General features: G+C 43.7%; 1 protein-coding gene across 1 annotated transcript in view; it reads left to right on the forward strand.

Annotated features, from left to right (window-relative positions):
* LOC129832093 (short transient receptor potential channel 4-like) overlaps positions 1-11,741 on the forward strand; it is a 32,302-nt gene extending 20,561 nt beyond the window's left edge. Inside the window, exons 7-16 of the mRNA XM_055895855.1 lie at positions 1,645-1,830; positions 1,982-2,132; positions 4,189-4,328; positions 4,623-4,766; positions 5,093-5,265; positions 5,791-5,986; positions 6,194-6,388; positions 7,651-7,692; positions 8,519-8,608; positions 8,800-11,741. Coding sequence (XP_055751830.1) covers positions 1,645-1,830; positions 1,982-2,132; positions 4,189-4,328; positions 4,623-4,766; positions 5,093-5,265; positions 5,791-5,986; positions 6,194-6,388; positions 7,651-7,692; positions 8,519-8,608; positions 8,800-9,366 — 1,884 coding nt within the window. The 3' untranslated portion in view covers positions 9,367-11,741. The remainder of the gene's footprint in view (positions 1-1,644; positions 1,831-1,981; positions 2,133-4,188; positions 4,329-4,622; positions 4,767-5,092; positions 5,266-5,790; positions 5,987-6,193; positions 6,389-7,650; positions 7,693-8,518; positions 8,609-8,799) is intronic.
* The last annotated feature ends 1,629 nt before the right edge of the window (positions 11,742-13,370 follow it).

A 13,370-nucleotide genomic window follows, 5' to 3' on the forward strand; every position in this document is an offset into this window, starting at 1 on the left:
TAACGTAACAAAATGTGGAAAAAGTCAAGGTGTCTGAACACTTTCCGAATGCACTGTATAGTGTACGTCTCAGTCTGCTGTCCAGTCCCTTGATGGGAACATAATGAAACATAATGATACAGCAATAATGATGCTACAAATACGATAATGCTCTGACTGAATGTTTCCTTGGAATACTGCCTCACAATACATCTACATTACACAGAAAGCAACATGTTACACAGGAAAACAACAACCTTGGCTACATTGCATATGGCACCCTATTCCCTATTTGTGGTCTTATCATGGCTGGTATGCCGTCAGTAGTTTGTGGGAATATTGTCTCATGTTAAGTGTACAGCACTGTATTGTGAATTTTTGGTTTATGGTTGGTTGCTGCTAGACTTACTGTAGATGAGCATGTACAGTACAGTTATGAAATGGAAGTTGTGAAATGTTGCCCCCTCCTGAGTAGAATGGGATACTGCATCTGTTTTCACGTTGAGAGTGAAGAGGACTGAGAACTGCAGAAAAAACACAAATTCATTGCTTAATACTTTAAACCCTTTCCATGAGACGGACATTTACAGTATGACACTACTGAAAATACACAACATGCTATATCGCTTTAAGGTTAGGGATAGAACAGAGATAAGACTCCGTAGAGAGACATTTATAAAGAACTCCATGTTCCTGTTTGAAAGAGTGCCTGTCTGTCAAATATGTTCCTCATTAAACATCATTATGTTTTTGTCTCTGTCAGATTTGATAGAACCATCTGCTGAACATTTGCGCTGCTCTGTGTGACGTAAGGTTAATCTCAGTCTAATGGAATTACGAACAATTACAAACAAATGGATCCCCATCACTTAGAGCAGGGCATTGTGGGGGATGAGGTCGTTAGTGAGGTCATCAGTCAGAGAGCGACTGAGACAGAGAGTGTTTTAGATAGTGCTTGGGACGGATAGAGTGTTCCTTATCAAACCTTGTAAGCAGAGGCAGATCTGAGAGAAATACCCTTTTCACACTACTGAGCCTAATTGAGCCGAACTGTAAAGGTCTGGTTACACACCCACCACAGTTCCTGGAACTGTGCTGACAAGGACAATATGAAGAGAAAGTATCCAACACAGCGCAGTACAGTGTGTGAGGAGGATATTAGAGAGGAACAGAGATGCCAGGGAGGGACACTTGGGACCAGGCCAAGAACAGCTGGTAACACTCATCAGAATGATCAGGCACATTAAGGTCATTAACAGCTGGAGGTGCTGCTGGACTAAACCAGACTAAACAGGATGCACACATAATGTAATCTGGGACGTCAATTGACTCCATTAGCTGAGTATGTTTACTGCTGTCAGTATGCTGTATGCTGTACCCAACTGCCAAGGCTTGTTAAGATGTGCCTGTTTTCGTGTCAGTTGTTTGTCAATGTGGGGTGGAAAGCAAGTGAGAAAGAATATTAAACATTGTGAAGTTGCATTAGACACACAGGTCTCCATTAACAACTAATCAGTAATGTATCATAAAGGCTGACTCACTCTCTCTTTCTATCCCTTCCTCCCTCCCCCTTCATACCCCCTCTCTCGCTCCTCTTTCTCCTCCCTCTCTCTCTCTCTCCTTTCCTCCCCTCCCCTCCTCCCTCCCTCAATCTCCCTGCTCCAGTTTGTAGCCCAGCCCAACTGTCAGCAGCTGCTTGCGTCTCGTTGGTACGATGAGTTCCCTGGGTGGAGGCGTCGTCACTGGGCAGGGAAGTTCCTAACCTGTGTCTTCATCGGCCTCCTCTTCCCCCTCTTCTCCCTCTGCTACCTGGTATCTCCTAAGAGCCGCTATGGACACTTCATCAGGCAAGTAGCCTAGACATTAGAGAGGCAGGCCAGCAACTGGAGGGTTGCCATTTTGAATCCCTGGTCTGATGGGAAAAATCTGTCAGGAAGCTGAAGTTGAATTTATGTTAGACCTAATGGACAATAAAGTAATCTTCTTCTACATCATTAGGAAGCCCTTCATCAAGTTTATCTGCCACACAACGTCATATCTCACCTTCCTGTTCCTGCTGCTGCTGGCCTCCCAGCACATCGTCTCTACAGACCCTAACAGACAGGGGCCGACTCCTACTGTGGTGGAATGGATGATACTGCCCTGGGTACTGGGTAAGAGTGTGTGTGTGTGTGCGCGTGCAGAGGTGCACAACATGGTTGGTCAAGAAAGGAAAAACCCGGACACATGCTGCTCCCTCCAAAGTGATACATAACACGATGTCAACTCCACAGAAGGTCAGCTGATAATAGAGCGTCATTCGAGACATACCACGTAGACTGCTGTTGGTGTTAATGATGTTAGTTGATGACAATTCTGACAGGAAATGGTAGAATCCAAGCTTGTGTTTCAGCCAAATACTCTACCCACCTTTTACAGCTGGTTTTCATGCATTGTACGCACACTGTATTGTAAGACAACCCAGCCCATGTCTTTCCTATGTTTCTCCCATTACGGTGTTCTGTTCAGTGCAACCGCATGGCAGGATGCATGGGCATGCTACCTGTCTACCTGTCCATACCTGTCTACCTGTCCTGTATCACCGCCTGATATGGCAAATGCGCCACCCTCAATTGCAAAGCGCTACAGAGGGTGGTGTGGTCAGCCCAGTACATCACTGAGGCCAAGCTCCCTGCAATCCAGGACCTCTATCAGGCGGTGTCAGATGAAGGCCCGAATAATTCCCAAAGACTGCAGCCACCCTAGCCATAGTTCACTCTGCTACCGTCCAGCAAATGGTACCGGAACGTCGGCTCTTGGACTAACAGGCTCCGAGACAGCTTCTACCCCAAGCCTGACTGCTAATTAGTTAATTAATGGTTACCCGGACCACTTACACTGACCATATCTTGCACTGACTCTATGCACGCTCACACACAAACTAGAACAACACTCTCACACAAAACCCATACACATTCAGATACACTACATACGCACACACACACACACACACACACACACACACACACACACACACACACACACACACACACACACACACACACACACACACACACACACACACACACACACACACACACACACACACACCACACACACACACACACACACACACAGATGTAGGATCTTAATTTGAGCCAGTTTACTACAGCAGGAAAATAATCCTGCAGCAACAGGAAATGTAAATGATTATATGGATTATAATTAATGGACATTTTGGTAGGGGTTGATATATTTTTCGGTAGTGTAAATCAAGTCTGAAATTACAAACTTTAGAAGCCTTTTTATAACTCAAATACATTACAAGATGTCATTTCCTGCTATGCAGGAAAATTCTCACCAACATAAAAGTGATCAAATTAAGATCCTACATATACTCACATACACACACACACACACACACACACACACACACACAGATGTAGGATCTTAATTTGAGCCAGTTTACTACAGCAGGAAAATAATCCTGCAGCAACAGGAAATGTAAATGATTATATGGATTATAATTAATGGACATTTTGGTAGGGGTTGATATATTTTTCGGTAGTGTAAATCAAGTCTGAAATTACAAACTTTAGAAGCCTTTTTATAACTCAAATACATTACAAGATGTCATTTCCTGCTATGCAGGAAAATTCTCACCAACATAAAAGTGATCAAATTAAGATCCTACATATACTCACATACATGCATACAGAGTCACTTTAGCCGGCCTTCATGTACATATCTACCTGAAATATCTCTTCCCCCTGCACATTGATCTGGTACTGGTACTCTGTATATACAGTAGCTCCATTCTTTTGTCTTTTCTTTTTATTATAATTCTTTAACTCTGCATCGTTGGGAAGGGCTTGTAAGCAAGCATTTCACGGTTAGGTCTACACCTGTTGTATTCGGCGCATGTGACAAATACAATGATTTGATTTTAACACTCCCTCTTCACCTGAGGAATGTGGCCATAGATCAGAGAAGTGAGAGAGACATGACAACCTTAAACCTAACTCTAGGACTGCATCCCAAATGGCAACATATTCCCTATTTAGATCATTACTTTAGACCAGGCCTCAATAGGCCCTCGTCAAAAGTAGTGCACTATGTAGGGAATAGGGTGAGTTACATAGGGCTCTGGTCAAAAGTAATGCACTTTGCAATGGATAGGATGCCATTTGGAACATAATTAACCCTGCTGGTCTGTTCTCTGTCCTATAGGCTTCATCTGGACAGAGATTAAACAGATGTGGGATGGAGGATTCCAGGACTATATCCATGACTGGTGGAACCTCATGGACTTTGTTATGAACGCTCTGTACCTGGCTACCATTTCTCTGAAGATCGTTGCCTATGTCAAGGTACTGTATGATGGTTGTTGTGTACTAGATAATATGAAATACGCTAGAATAAATCGTTGACGAATTCTTGAAAATACAACCACCTTACACTCAGGCTTCATTTAAATGAATAGGAGCGCCTCGCGCTCGTCAAAAGTTGTCCGGTGGAGAAGGCCTATTGGACTTACTATGTAATGCCGCCTCGCTGTCTCACCCCCTTCTCCCACAGTAGAGTTTGACCTCTCCCCTCTCTGTCTCTCCCTCTCTCCCACAGTAGACTGACCTGTCCCCTCTGTCTCTCCCTCTCTCCCACAGTACAGTGGCTTCAGGGCCAGGAACGAATGGCAGATGTGGCATCCTACCTTGGTAGCAGAGGCTGTGTTTGCCATCGCTAACATCTTCAGCTCCCTCCGCCTCATCTCTCTGTTTACAGCTAACTCCCACCTGGGACCTCTACAGGTCAGGATTATCATACTACATTTACATGATTTGTCATTTAATACTATGTTTCTGTCGTTATGTCCAGGAGCAGTGTGTATTAAGCATCTTAGAGTAGGACTGCTGATTTAGGATCAGTTTTTCCTTTTAATTCACAATTAATAATATTACATGGTCGGGGGGGGACCTGATCCTAGATCAGTATTCCTACTCTGAGAATATTGACACATATATACTGAGTAAAGCACTGAGCTGTAAAGCACTGAGCTGCAATTTATTGTATGAAAAGTTCTCGTTTATGATGATGATTATGATGATGAATATGACGATAATCCTCATTATTCCAGATCTCTCTGGGCAGGATGCTGCTGGACATCCTTAAGTTCCTGTTTATCTACTGCCTGGTGCTCCTGGCCTTCGCTAACGGGCTCAACCAGCTCTACTTCTACTACGAGACAGACGAGGGACTGAAGGGATGCAAGGGCATCCGCTGCGAAACACAGAACAACGCTTTCTCAACGTTCGTAAAGACCATGCATTATAATGTGTTCGTTTGTAGTTCTGGTAGGGTTAAACAATTCTGTTAACTTTCCCAAAATGCCCGGAATCAGGAGGCAATTAGCAGGAAAACCAGGAATTTCTGGAATTTGGGGAAAGTTACTGGAATTTTGCAACCTTACATTTTAATTTATTTTGATGGATATGTATGTTTTGCCAATTGGCTGGATTAGGGCAAAACTGGAATGGCAGCCTTTTGTGATATCTTGAGTATTCTTGTAGATCCTGCTTACCTTATATATTTAGAAATATAACCCCCTCTCTCTTGCATCCCTTTCTCTCTCTCTCTCTCTCTCTCTCTCTCTCTCTCTCTCTCTCTCTCTCTCTCTCTCTCTCTCTCTCTCTCTCTCTCTCTCACTCACTCACTCTCTCTTTCATCTGTCTCTCTCTCTTTCATCCCTTTCTCTTGCACTCTCTTTCATCCCTTTATCTCTCCCTCTCTCCCTCTCATCTCTCGCTCTCTCATCTCTCTCGCTTTCTCCTCTAGGTTGTTTGAGACACTCCAGTCTTTGTTCTGGTCTGTCTTTGGGTTGATCAGTCTGTATGTGACCAACGTGGAGGCAGACCACCAGTTCACAGAGTTTGTAGGGGCCACCATGTTCGGAACCTATAACGTCATCTCTCTGGTGGTTCTACTCAATATGCTGATCGCCATGATGAACAACTCCTACCAACACATCGCTGTGAGTGAAAACCCTAACGCTAACACTAGCCATGATAGACAACTGCTACCAACACATCGCTGTGAGTCTTACGCTATCACTGGAAAGCAAAATCATTCATTCATTCACTTGTTTGTGAGCCCAACAACCTGTCTGTGGTCATTTTATATCACACAGTTTTGTTCATATCACTTGTTCAGATGCTTAGCATGTGTTGTTTCTGTTCAGGATCATGCAGACATTGAGTGGAAGTTTGCAAGAACCAAGTTGTGGATGAGTTACTTTGAAGAGGGAGGGACTCTGCCTTCTCCATTCAACATCATCCCTAGCCCCAAGTCAATCTGGTACTTCATCTGCTGGATCAGGAAACACATCTTCAAGATCACCAGGGCCAAGAAAACAGAAACATTTGGAACCATAGGGGTGAGGATGAAGTCTCTAGTATACATCAACAATAATTGTACTGAACAGTAGGGTTGTAAAATGTCAGTAATTTCCCACAAATTCCCAGGTTTTCCAGAAATCCTGGTTGGATTTCCTGGATTTCTTGTTTATTCCCCTCTGATTCTGGAAGACCTGGGAATTTGGGGAAAGTTACCGGAATTCTGCAACTCTACTAAACAGTTCACAGTGTCACGTTCCTGACCTATTTCTGTTAGTTTGTTATATGTGTTAGTTGGTCAGGACGTGAGTTTGGGTGGGCATTCTATGTTTTCTGTTTCTATGTTGGTTTATGGGTTGCCTGGTATGGCTCTTAATTAGAGGCAGGTGTTTGGCGTTCCTCTAATTAAGAGTCATATTTAGGTAGGTGTTTTCACAGTGTTCGTGGTGGGTGATTGTCTCCTGTGTTTGTGTATGTCGTTACGCCACACGGGACTGTTTTTGGTTTGTTTGTTCATCGTTCATTTTGTGTAGCCTGTTTTCTCTATTCGTGCGTTCTTCATGTTTTATGTAAGTTCGTCGTATAGGTCTGTCTACACCGTTTATTTGTTTTTGTTAGTTTATTAGTCGAGTTCGTGTTTTTCGTTAATAAATCATGTCTACAAACTCAGCTGCATTTTGGTTCGATCCCTGCTCCTCCTCTTCTGATGAAGAGGAGGAGGAAAGCCGTTACACACAGTTGAATCTTCCACTTCTTTTCTTCTCCTCTGGCCTCAGAAGGTTGTTCTCAACAAATGGTCATGAATGAAATTACCTGTTCTTCCCAGAATGGTTAGACGTGCGTCATGAGACATAACTGTTCTGATAGCATCAGCAGTTAGAAGTTAAAGGGATAGTTCGGGATTTGGGCAATTAACAATTTTTATGTCTCTGCATCCAGTATGAAGGGAGGTACTGGTACTTTCGCAAGCCAATGCTAACTAGTATATGCGCTAGTTTAGCGAAAAAGAATACTGCAAAGACTGGAAGTCTTCACGTACAGTTAGTTAGCATTGGCTCACAAAACAACCTCTACCTTCCTTCATACTGGATCCAGAGACATTAAAATGGTATCCACGAGTTCATCTGACTCTGGAGAAGAAGATAAAGGGTTTCATTGCCCAACTCCCAAACTATCCCTTTAACAGAGAATGGGCAGGTGATGACAGAGCTGGCCAACTCTCCACCAAGAAGGAAATCACATGAACTGATTAGTCATGCTGCCTGGTGTGCTTTTGGAGTAAGTTAATGTTCCTCTTTTGTAGAGACGGGCTGCTATAAACGTAAGAATAAACCACCAGTATCAGGTATTTATGTTTACATTTAAATTGATTATTTCTCATTCATTATGTGTCAGTTTTCAATGTTTTTTATTCTGTTGATGCACATATTTTGAACTTGATTTTTCCCAAATGGCACCCTATTCTCTATATAATGCACTACTTTTTACCAGAGTCTCGGTGAAAAAGTAGAGCTCTATGGCCCCGGTCAAAAAGTAGAGCTCTATGGCCCCCGGTCAAAGGTAGAGCTCTATGGCTCCGCTCAAAAGTAGAGCTCTATGGTCCCGGTCAAAAGTAGAGCTCTATGGTCCCGGTCAAAAGTAAAGCTATATGGCCCCGGTCAAAGGTAGAGCTCTATGGACCCGGTCAAAAAGTAGAGCTCTATGGCTCGATCAAAAAGTAGAGCTCTATGGCCCCGGTCAAAGGTAGAGCTCTATGGCCCCGGTCAAAGGTAGAGCTCTATGGCCCTGGTCAAAAAGTAGAGCTCTATGGCCCCGGTCAAAAGTAGAGCTCTATGGCCCCTGGTCAAAAGTAGAGCTCTATGGTCCCAGTCAAAAGTAAAGCTCTATGGCCCCGGTCAAAAGTAGAGCTCTATGGCCCTGGGAAAAAGTAGAGCTCTATGGCCCTGGTCAAAAGTAGAGCTCTATGGCCCTGGGAAAAAGTAGAGCTCTATGGCCCCGGTCAAAAGTAGTGTACTACAGCATATAGCGAATAGGATGCCATTTGGGACGCATCCCTGTACCTGTCCACTCTAAGGATTATGTTTTCCATTTTCTCTACAGAAGTTGTTAGTAACCCAGGAGTGGATGTATTTGATATGATTTTATCAACCTGTGGACTGTGTTGTTTTCAGGAGGTTTTGAGGAACCTGGTGAAGAGATATGTAGCAGCCATGATCAGAGATGCCAAGACAGAAGAAGGATTGACTGAGGAGAACTTTAAGGTAAGGTTTGGTTTCCTCTGACATTCCACATTTCTTTAAAAAAACATCTGAGTTCAGCACCAGACAGGGACTACAAACGAAAAATAAGCATTGTTTCTATCACCGGCAATGAATGATAATTGACGTGCACTGTCCACTGTAAATGTCATAAATAGATAACAAGTTGTATGTGTGTATGTTTCTTTCCCCAGGAGCTGAAGCAGGACATCTCCAGCTTTAGGTATGAGGTCCTAGGGATGATGAAGGGGAAGGTGGGGCCTGGGGGTGGGGGCATGGCTATAGCAGGAAGTAAACCCAGTGAAGGGGCAGGGGCCTCCAGTCTGGTCTACCCTGACCACTCCTTCAAGTACTCCCCCAAGTTCCCCCCGGCCACGCTTAAGACCAACATGTTTCACGTCACCACATCCATGCTCCAGCAGAGGGCAGCCCCTTCCTCCACCTCCTCGTCCACATCCCCTTCCCCCTCTCAGGGCTTGAACCGACTGGTCAACGGCTCTGTGGTACCCTCTTGGACCTCCACTGACACCTCCTCCATCACCACCTCTTCCACTTCCATCTCCTCTCCCTCCTCCACTCCCTCCATCAAAGACGGACTGGCCAGGAAAGACATCTGTGACTTTGAGCTCTACTCTGTGTCTGAGGAGATGGGGGAGGCTGACCTGGAGGAGCTGGACTGTGATGGAGAGAAGGAGGAGCAGGGTGGAGCGAGGGAGAGGACGTGTACAGAGAAGGAAGAAAATGAAGAGAGGGGAGAGTGAAGAGAGAAGGGTCCATGTTAAAGTAGACTGTTGAGGATGAGACTGCTACGTAGAAGGACTATAGAGTGAATACTGTTCAAAAGACCACAAGCGATTTGAATGTATCATTATGATACGTCTTCATGGAGGCCTGTGTAGTAACTTGTCTTGCGACTCCAGAACCAATTCAGCTCTCAGACTAATATATTCTGGTCTAGAACGTATAAGCCGGAGACCTGGAGACTAGAAGTCTGTTTCTTGGTTTGTGTACCAAATAGCGCCCTATTCTCTATATAGTGTACTACATTTGACTAGGGGACATAGGGCTCTGGAACCAGGGGACATAGGGCTCTGGAACCAGGGGACATAGGGCTCTGGAACCAGGGGACATAGGGCTCTGGAACCAGGGGACATAGGGCTCTGGAACCAGGGGACATAGGGCTCTGGAACCAGGGGACATAGGGCTCTGGAACCAGGGGACATAGGGCTCTGGAACCAGGGGAAATAGGGCTCTGGAACCAGGGGACATAGGGCTCTGGAACCAGGGGACATAGGGCTCTGGAACCAGGGGACATAGGGCTCTGGAACCAGGGGACATAGGGCTCTGGAACCAGGGGACATAGGGCTCTGGAACCAGGGGACATAGGGCTCTGGAACCAGGGAACATAGGGTGTCATATGGATCAAGCATATACTGTAAGACGTCATTCTCCGACCAGGATGTCTGGAAAACCTGTGAATTTGGGGAAAGTTACCTGAGTTTTGTATCCCTAGACGTGATAGAACTATCCGTATTTTATTAACAGGCCCTGTCTCTGCTGCTTCCTCCAGTCAGCCCCCTGCTATTTCACAATGATCCCTTGTCATAATGCATAACGGAAAACCCTAATGATTCTTACAGGTAGATCTGTACAATGTCACACCATGGCGAATTATTCCAAACTAGTTTGAATGATGCTGTCTAGTCTATCATCTCGGGTATGTTCCAAATGGCACCCTATTTCCTATATAGTGCACTACTTTTGACCAAGTCAAATTAATTCATTGTGTAATCCAAGGCATTATCGCTGGGATAGGAGGTAACAACAGGGACTGTGCTATTTTTAAAAGTGTTTTCAAAAGTATGTTGTTTATTAGGTGTTAAGCCTGTGATAAAAGATGTTTAAAATTATTTAAAGACAAAAAAGTGATTGTAATTGTGTTAAAGTTAGATATCCGTAAAAAGGTAGTGGTAATATTTAATTCAGTACAGACATTTGAAGCCTGCTTAACTTACCCTGTCCCACAGTTCATATCATCCCATACCCGGTGTCAGTTGTGCCAAGAGACTACTCGTTTTGGACAAGCTATGTTTTCAAAGGTGTAATGTTTACATGAATTCTGATTATTTCCATGGATACACAACATCCTGAAATATATGTAGATATCTTTGTTAGAAATAATACTATATTTCCCTTTACAGAGTGATACAGAATGGAAAAAATGGCTCAACTTACCCAACTCTCCCCTACAACTGAATGTTGACATAGCTGAGCTTGTGACATACAATTCATTAGCTTTTTGTGAGGAATTCCCCACGTTCTTACCATATGATGCTATACTCAGTACTGTCAGTAACACTGCACACAAACTCAGCTCCCAGCATCACATTGTTAACCTTAAAGGGCAATCTGAGATTGATACAGCCATTTGTGCATATTTTGGGGGGCTTTCTATAGCTCTGTTTATGAATTTGAGAGTGTTTTCTTCTTTAGGCCCATCCCTCAGCGGTTACCAATACAAGTGGTGGAGTTACCACTTTGTTGTTATCAGGTCAGGATGAGACCCGGATGATGACACGTGAGGCAGATGGTTCAAGTCTCAGAGATTTATTGAATATACAAAAGGCAGGTCGAGGACAGGCAGGGGTTCGTTATCCTGGTAATAGTTGGCAGACGTAGACAGTAGGCAGGCTCAGGGTCAAGATAGGCAAAACAGGTCGTAACCGGGGAGACTAGAACAACAACAAGAAAGAGGAACGGGACAAGGCAAACTGGCAACAGTCAAACAGAAAACGCAGGTATAAATACACAGGGGATGTATGGGAGACACCTGGTGGGAGACACAAGACAAGGTGAAACAGATCAGGGTGTGACAGTTGTTTTTCGAATCCTAGATTTGCCCTTCAAGGTAAGATACTGGGACTCTCAGCATCCCATTATTAACCTTAAAGACATACTACTACTGCATTCACATGTGAAGTATTGCATTGTATTCTGCTATTCTGATTATGCATATTGATTAGACATGTATACATTCTGACGGAGTGCTAATGTTGTGTTTTATTTTTGGCATTCATTCAGGCTCCAGAGGGCTATACAACATGAATCAATAAACATAATATGTTTTTAACATAAATTATTTGAAGTCAGTATCACCATCCTTTCAACAGACAGTGAGCGTTTTCTCACATATATATCACCATATCACTGTTCCTCATTCATCTTTTTGCACTTCCATGGATATTCTCAGCTTCACACCTACAGATCTGCTGGAGTGTCTCATCTACTCATTAGATCTCTGTCTCCATAGTAACATGAATTGGAAGAATCCTTTTCTAATATGAAGGTACTTCACTGCTACTTCAGACTGGTTAAGGTCACACAGAGGAACATTCGCTTGGCTGAGATATCTGTTGAAAGTTGTAAACTAAACTTTTTTTGTAAAAAAATATCCCGATCCTCTTACATATATTTTTTTCATCATTTTTATGATAGGACAGATAGGAATAGTTTGGGAGACAGACATAAAGGATTTAAGGGCACAGACAGACGGCTGAGCAGAACTAGTGCACTTTATAGGGTACCATTTCAGAGTCAGACATAGCCCATCCTCTCCCCAGTCACTCAGTGTTCCAGCAATCTGCTGGCCTTTACAGGGAAAAGTCACACTGCATGTGTTAAATGAGTTAACCAGCCTGGATGTTAAAACACTGTCATTACTCTCTCATCTAACAGGGACATGCTGCTCTGGGAGATTTCCCGGTTCCTCTGGCTAATGGAAATACTTAATTATGGATTGCAGAGTGAATTGATTGTAGATTGTTTAATAGGATTAGAAACTGTAACAAATCACCATAGATGTGGTGGGGCCCTGAGCCTGACTGCCAGTCTGTGGTGCTCTCATGCAAATTATTTTTCACTCATTCTTATGTTTGGCTTGACAATGACAGCGATTGGAGTTGGGAAACCTTGGCTTTGGACTATGGGATGAAAAGAACTGCCTGCATTCTCCAGGATGTGTCATAAGCTGTAAGGGTTAGGGTTCAGGGGACATGTACTGTGTAGTTTCTGGTGTGTGTACTGTGTACTGTGTAGTTTCTGGTGTTGGTGCAGAATCTAGTGAACGGGAGAAGTGTTCTGTTCCTCTAACCAGAGAGAGAGAAGCACACTGCCCTCCCTGACAGTAGGGTTATCTCTATGATCCTGCCGACCTCACATATCTCTGTCTCTCATAGCGCATGTGGAGCAGCTCAAGACAGTGATTGACTTGTTAGTTGGTTTGTGTTGTGCAGACTCATCTCTTCAAATAGTTCTGAGAAGCAATTTGATTTGATGGCTCCATTTCCAAACGTACAGTAAAGTTGCACAGCTCACGCACTTGAAAACACATGTGAACAATCAACAGATCATAGAAATATATGATCTTATTCCCTTCTGTTAGAAGTTAGATGATCACTGACCCTTATCACCCACACACACTGGTAGGATTGTCTAGAGGGTTTTCTTCCTCAAAAACATTTTAGAAGGGTGTTGTTTTTCTGGATGTTCTATGCCTATAACACATCACTTGGATTTTATTTGCCTCCCACAACAATTGAGTTTGTTAAATTATGAATTCTATTTTTGAAAGGCTCTATGGACATATGAGACACAGGTGTGTGTTTGTGGCATTGTTTGTTCCTCTGAGGTGTGGGCAGAGAGGCTGAGCGAGGCTTCCTTCCCTAACATCTTTAGTGTATTAAAGAGTTCATCTGGCTCTGGTATT

Source organism: Salvelinus fontinalis, chromosome 33, assembly GCF_029448725.1.
Source record: "Salvelinus fontinalis isolate EN_2023a chromosome 33, ASM2944872v1, whole genome shotgun sequence".
NCBI lineage: Eukaryota > Metazoa > Chordata > Actinopteri > Salmoniformes > Salmonidae > Salvelinus > Salvelinus fontinalis.